At 40.9% G+C, this 7500-nt stretch overlaps 1 protein-coding gene across 5 annotated transcripts in view; it reads left to right on the forward strand.

Moving 5' to 3' along the window:
- The window catches only part of LOC143287721 (uncharacterized), a 53843-nt gene extending 47327 nt beyond the window's left edge, over positions 1-6516 (forward strand). For all 5 annotated transcript variants that reach the window (XM_076595957.1, XM_076595955.1, XM_076595958.1 and 2 more), the window contains 3 exons: positions 1-88; positions 3892-4005; positions 5825-6516. The exon at positions 1-88 is cut by the window's left edge and continues 35 nt beyond it. In XM_076595957.1, coding sequence (XP_076452072.1) covers positions 1-88; positions 3892-4005; positions 5825-6129 — 507 coding nt within the window. In that variant the 3' untranslated portion in view covers positions 6130-6516. The remainder of the gene's footprint in view (positions 89-3891; positions 4006-5824) is intronic.
- Positions 6517-7500: the final 984 nt, after the last annotated feature.

Below are 7500 nucleotides of genomic sequence, written 5' to 3' on the forward strand. Positions count from 1 at the left end.
GTGAAAAGCTTCACCGTACAGGCCCTGGCCATGGACCATCGGAACGACGTGCTGTCCAACACTGTGGCCATTGTATGTGGCTACCTGGGTGCGTGTGTACTCACTCACTTTAATTCCCAACTGACCGTCTTATCCAACATTGGGTGCGTGTGAACTCAACCAGTTTCTTTCTCAACGACGTCCCGACCAGCACTGTGTGCGTATGTACTCACTGACTTTATTTCCCAACGACGTCGTATCTATCACTTGGGTGTGTGTGTACCCACTCTATTTCCGAATGACGCCATGTCTTTCACTTGGGTGCGTGAGTACTCACCCACTTTCTTTCGCATTGACGTGCTGTCCGACACTGTGGCCATTGTGTGTGGCTACCTGGGTGCGTATGCACTCACTAGCTTTATTTCCCAACGACGTCCAATCCAATATAGGGTGCGTATGTACTCATTTACTTTGATTCCTGACGACGTCCTATCACTTGGGTGCATGTGTACTCATCCACTTTCTTTCTCAATGACGTCCTGACCAACATTTGGTGCGTTTGTACTCACACACTTTTTCTGAACGACATCCTGTCCAACATGCTGGGTGCCTGTGTGCTCGCTCACTCTTTTTCTCAACGTCGTCGTGTACAGCACTGTTGTTAATGTGTGTGGCTACCTGGGTGCATGAGTACTCACTGACTTTCCCATCGACTGTCTTCTGCAAAGGAGCAAAAAAAAATAGTTCGAATCTTCCCCATAATTATAATCATATTTACGAGTCAATGAAAAGATGTAGTATTGTGATTGCTTAACCAGAATACTATTTTGGTATATATGTATGCATGCAGTAGGATCATTTGCTTGCTGTATTCATATGAAAGATACATAATCATCAGGCCATAGCATCCCCACCTTCTAGAAATTCTGTGCTAAAAATTTCCCATTTTTTCTATCACTGTCTTTGTTTCTGCCTTTTTTCTTCCTTCACTGTTGTCTCCTATTCCTACCTTCCCAATCCATGTCCTTTTCTTTTTTCAAGCAAACCTTGACACTTTTTTGACTCACTTGTGTAAACAAAGTGAGTCTATGTTTTAAGCTGGTGTTCGGTTGTCTGTGTGTGTGGGTGTGTGTGTCCGTGGTAAACTTTAACATTGCCATTTTCTCTGCAAATACTTTGTCAGTTGACACTAAATTAGGCATAAAAATAGGAAAAATTCAGTTCTTTCCAGTCATCTTGTTTAAAACAATATTGCACCTATGGGATGGGCACAAAAAAAAAGAAAGAAAAAAAGCCAAATTATATGCAAACTGCATTTACTGTTATATTTATATTTTTTTTATTCTCTAAACTTGGCACTTTGATCTGATATTCTGACACAACAACAAGAGAGGTCATTATTATCATTTTTTGTTCAATCAGGAACTTCTTTTGCTAAGCATGGAAGTTACATTTATTTTGCAAACGTTTTGGTGCAGATAGTAAAAAAGGGAAATTAATCTGTAATTAATGCTAGGGGACTTAATTTGATTTAAACTGATCTTTCTCATCTTAAACGTTACATTTTGAAATTATACTCAATACATAAAAAGCTTGTGTGTTTTACTCTCAGTGTACAGGGCTTTCACTATGTTCATTCACCCAAGTGATCTTTTTTCGGAAAATACTAAAATCAATACGATGAGTGGACTTTATAGATCTGTTGGCTGAGCCCTGAAGGTCATGGGCAAAAATCAGTTGCGTACACATATTTATACACATTCAAAGCGCGTGCTCATATTCTTCGCGAACGCGAACGACGCCATTTTGTTTCAAGTTGTTGACCTGCCCATTCAATCCTATATTCAATCGACAATACACGATAACATGTCACCGTGATGTGATGGAAAGTTGGAGAAGGAGACCGTTAAATATTTATTCAGAGAAAGATTTGTGAACGCCTCATCACTTACTGGATTATGCCCCAAACTGCCATAAAAATATCCACAGAATCAGTCGGAATTCACAGTTAAAAATAATAAACCATGTGAGTTAATACCCTTGAATTGATGAAACGTAAAAATTTCCAGTCTTGACTTTTCTCAAAATGAAGTCCTTTTCACTTCATAAGACGTTTAGAAGTACTTGTACTTGGCTCTACGTGTTATTTGTTTAGCAAAATATTCAATTTTCATATCAACTTTAAAACTATAAAACTAGAATGAACATAAAAAAGAAATTGAATCGACCGTGTCAGCTGGGTGTAACTAACTGAAACTTGTACATCTATCTAGATCCAGAGAAAACGGCTAAATGTTGCAGTGTGATTGACGCGATAGCCACGTCTCCTTTACCGCGGGCTTAAAAAGAATTTTTAATTGCCCTTAAAGATTTTTTGAATGCCCAAGATAACCAGAATAATATGATTTAAACAGCGTTCTCACCGCGAATACCGCAATCGATTTATCGCCCTTTAAAAAAAAGCATGTTTAAATATTATATTTTTTAACGTTAGTTAAGGAGCCACAATAGTGTAATGGTTAAGACAGTTTCTTCTCACCCGAACACGCGGAGTTCGAATCTGCCGTTAGGACTTTTTCTTTCTTTTTCTTTTAACCCGAAGCTTTATAATAACAAATGCAGAACACATTTTAACGATTAGATTTAAAAAAAAAAAAAGTGTATCACAAGTGAGTCTTAAAGGCCTTGCCTCTCTTGTTCTCTTTTCCGCAGTCTATGATGTACTACCTGTGCTGTGTTGCTCTGGCGATTAGGTAGTGAGATGTAAACACTGGGATGGGCACTAGCTGCCCATTCTGCAGTGTTGTTTGCCAATATGGCCTTATATATGTGTGTGTTTGGCTTTGAACTATTGTTTTTTTTCCTTTTTTTCTCGATTTTTTTTTTAATTAAGCGAAATGGCTGGCGTCCTCAGCATGGCCTAGTCTTATTTACCATAAGTAGCTAAATAGTTGGGATACTGTGTCATCAATTGTGCTTTGTGGGTTTGTTTTAGTGGTGTTTTTTTTTTTTTTAAAAAAATTTTTTTTTTTTTAAGTGACAGTTTTGTGTTGACGCGGTTGAGCATTTGTATGGTTTGACAGTCCTGTTGTGGCCCTCTGCGGTCGGCTGGACTATAAGCAACAAGAACAAGAACAACCAAAGGACCGAAGTTTATATAGAAAGTAAAGGAAACAACAGCGAGGATGCTTGCCCTTCACATACATTAAATGCGCTGGACAGGTCTTTGGACTCTGCCGAATGTTACATATGTTATGTGCGTACATATGTTATGTTCGTACATATGTTACGTGCGTGAATACGTGCCTACATCCGTGTGTATGTGTGTATATGAGAGTGTGTATGTGTGTAATTTTACTTATATATACGATTTATTCCCTGGAAATTTACAATACCTTATTGTTCTTAACGTGTATATGTGTGTGTGTGTGTGTGTGTGTGTGTGTGTGTGTGTGTGTGTGCGCGCGCGTGCGTGCGTGCGTGTGCGCGTGTGTGTGTGTTTGTGTGTGTGTGTGTGTGTCTTTTTAGTAATATATACCTTTTATGTGTTGGATGTTTTCATTTGTAAATATTGTTGTGCAATACCCTATTGTCTTAACATGAGTATGTGTGTGTGGAGAGGGGAGTGGGGTGGTGGTGGTTAGTCTATCATCAGCTATTGGGAATTCATATTTGACTAGTTTTAATCTCTTTTTATGTTGCGCATGTTAATCTTATGTTGATGTTTACAACGAGCCTGCGATTGCACAACTTAATTTCCATGTGGATTAATAAAGTGTTTTTGGTTTGATTTGATTTGATTTGATGTTACGCGAAGGTGATGCTAGTCTTTTAATTAGATATGAAAAAACAACAACAAAGAATGTAATACAAAATCACAGTCATTCAAAACAAAACTGACCATTTGAACAGGCTCCAGAGAATTCCAGAACGAATGTGACATACAAGGTTTTATCTTCGTGGACCCAGCAGGCGCCATCCTCATCAGTTTATACATCGTTGTCAACTGGTGGCAAACTGGCTCGGGTGAGTTGTCTGTTTGCCTGTTGTCTGGTTGGTAGGTTAACCTGTGTTTCTGTTGTCTGGCTCACATGTGTTGCTGTTGGTAGCTTTAATCTACGTGGCTGTTGTCTGGTTGTTAAGGTAGCAGTTCCACCGAAACTGAAACATTTTTTTTGGTCATTTTTGGTATATGGTCTTACTATTTTTCCAGTTCTTTCCAGTCATCTTGTTTAAAACAATATTGCGCTTCTGGGATTGGCACAAAAAAAAAAAAAAAAAAAGAATGAAGAAGAAACGTTTTTGCAAAATAAATAAAAATTCCATGCTTAGCAAAAGAAGTTCCTGTTTGAACAAAAAAATGATAATAATGACTGCTCTAGCTGTTGGGTCAGAATATCGGATCAAAGTGCCAAGTTTAGAGAATACAAAAAATATAAATATAACAGTAAATGCAGTTTGCATATAATTAGGCTTCATTCTTTATTTTTTGTGCCAATCCCAGAAGCGCAATATTGTTTTAAACAAGATGACTGGAAAGAACTAGATTTTTCCTATTTTTATGCCAAATTTGGTGTCAACTGACAAAGTAGTTGCAGAGAAAATGTCAATGTTAAAGTTTACCACGGACACACAGACACACAGACACACACACACACACACACACACACACACACACACACACAACCGAACACCGGGTTGAGACATAGACTCACTTTGTTTACACAAGTGAGTCAAAAATGACAAAAAAAGGTTTCAGTTTGTGTGGTACTGCTACCTTAAGTGAAGCAGTATAATTGGCTGGTTGCAAGGTTAACCTGTATGGCTGTGGGCTGGTTTGTGCGTTTCCCTGCATCCTTGTTTGTCGGTTAACATGATTGTCTCTCATATGGTTGTTAGGTTAACTAGTTTGGTTGTGGGCTGGATAGTAGGTCAGCCTGTATTGCTGTTTGTTCGTTATTCTGAATGGCTGTTGGCTGGTTGGTAGGTTAACCAGCATGGCTGTTGTCTTGTTGGTAGGTTAACCAGCATGGCTGTTGGCTGGTTGGTAGGTTAACCAGCATGGCTGTTGTCTTGTTGGTAGGTTAACCAGCATGGCTGTTGTCTTGTTGGTAGGTTAACCAGCATGGCTGTTGTCTTGTTGGTAGGTTAACCAGCATGGCTGTTGTCTGGTTTTCTGTTTGTCAGGTCGGCCAGTATAGCTGTTAGCTGGTTGGCAGGTTAACCTGTATGCCTGTTAGCTGATTTGTAGGTTAATCTGTATGGCTTTTGTCTTGTTGGTAGGTTAACCAGTATGGCTGTTGGTTGGTTGGGAGGTTGCCATGTATGCCTGTGGTAGGTTAATGTGTATTGCTGTTGGTAGGCCAACCTTTCAATGATGCCTGGTCGGTAGGTTAAACTGAATGGCTGGTTGGTAGGTCAGCCAGTATGCTGTTTGTTGGTTAACCAATGTGACTGTTGGCTGTTGCTGTTATTGTTGCTGCTGTTGCCGCTACTATTCCTACAACTACTACTGCTGCTACTACTGGTACTACTACTACTACTACTGCTGCAGCCGCAGCTGCTGTTGCTACTTCTACTACTTAAGGAAAATTACCTCTAATAGAAGACACACACACACACACAAAAAAAAAAAAACCGCCACAGAAAAACAACTCATAGGAGGGACGGAGGGAGGGAGGGATGTTCTCCTAATTGGTTAATGTCTATTCACTGCAATTTGATTAAGACACGTAAGCTTTGATTTCCTGCAACACACATGTAATGGATGTGGAGAATGTATGTATGCATGTATGCGTGTATGCATGTATGGTATGTATGTATGTATGTATGTATGCATACGCAGAGCAAATCAAGATGCTGACGGGCCACACGGCCAGACCAGACTTCCTGTCCAAGCTGACGTGGACGGCCATGAACCATGACTCCCACATCCGCCACATCGACACCGTGCGGGCCTTCCACTTCGGCAACAACTTCCTCGTTGAGATGGACATTGTACTGCCCGAGGACATGAGCCTGCGGGTGGCGCACGACATTGGCGAGAGCCTGCAGCAGAAGCTGGAGAACATTCCCGAGGTGGAGCGAGCCTTTGTGCACCTGGATTACGAGTACTCTCACAACCCTAACTCTGAGCATAAAGTGGTGTAGTTTTGAGTTCTCCCTACACCCCCACCCTATACACACTCACACAAGGTCTTGTAGTTTTGCGTTCTTCCGACAATCCCAGCTCTGAGTATAAAGTGGTGTAGTTTTGAGTTCTCCCTACACCCCCCACCCTATACACACTCACACAAGGTCTTGTAGTTTTGCGTTCTTCCGACAATCCCAGCTCTGAGTATAAAGTGGTGTAGTTTTGAGTTCTCCTACACCCCCCACCCTATACACACTCACACAAGGTCTTGTAGTTTTGAGTTCTTCCGACAATCCCAGCTCTGAGTATAAAGTGGTGTAGTTTTGAGTTCTCCTACATCGCCACCCTATACACACTCACACAAGGTCTTGCAGTTTTGAGTTCTTCACTCAACCCCCAAACTGTGAGCATGAAGTGGTGTAGTTTGAGTTACCCTACATCCCCCCCCCCCCACACACACAAAAGGTCATGTAGTTCTGAGTTCTTCTGACAACCCCAACTCTGAGCATAAAGTGTAGTTTTGAGGTTCTTCCCCTCAACAACCCCAACTCTGAGCATAAAGTGTAGTTTGAGTTTCTTTCCTTAACAACCCCAACTCTGAGCATAAAGTGTAGTTTGAGTTTCTTTCCTCAACAACCCCAACTCTGAGCATAAAGTGTAGTTTTGAGGTTCTTCCCCTCAACACCCCCAACTCAGAGCATAAAGTGTAGTTTTGAGGTTATTTCCTCAACAACCCCAACTCTGAGCATAAATTGTAGGTTTGAGGTTCTTCCCCTCAACACCCCCAACTCAGAGCATAAAGTGTAGTTTTGAGGTTCTTTCCTCAACAACCCCAACTCTGAGCATAAAGTGTAGTTTTGAGGTTCTTCCCCTCAACCCTAAACCGAGAGCATAAAGTGTAGTTTTGAGGTTCTTCCCTCAACAACCCCAACTCTGAGCATAAAGTGTAGTTTTCAGGTTCTTTCCTCAACAACCCCAACTCTGAGCATAAAGTGTAGTTTGAGGTTCTTTCCTCAACAACCCCAACTCTGAGCATAAAGTGTAGTTTTGAGGTTCTTCCCCTCAACAACCCCAACTCTGAGCATAAAGTGTAGTTTGAGGTTCTTTCCTCAACAACCCCAACTCTGAGCATAAAGTGTAGTTTGAGGTTCTTTCCTCAACAACCCCAACTCTGAGCATAAAGTGTAGTTTTGAGGTTCTTCCCCTCAACACCCCCAACTCTGAGCATAAAGTGTAGTTTGAGTTTCTTTCCTCAACAACCCCAACTCTGAGCATAAAGTGTAGTTTTGAGGTTATTTCCTCAACAACCCCAAATCTGAGCATAAATTGTAGTTTGAGGTTCTTCCCCTCAACCCTAAACCGAGAGCATAAAGTGTAGTTTTGAGGTT

Source organism: Babylonia areolata, chromosome 11 (assembly GCF_041734735.1).
Source record: "Babylonia areolata isolate BAREFJ2019XMU chromosome 11, ASM4173473v1, whole genome shotgun sequence".
Classification (NCBI taxonomy): Eukaryota; Metazoa; Mollusca; class Gastropoda; order Neogastropoda; family Buccinidae; genus Babylonia; species Babylonia areolata.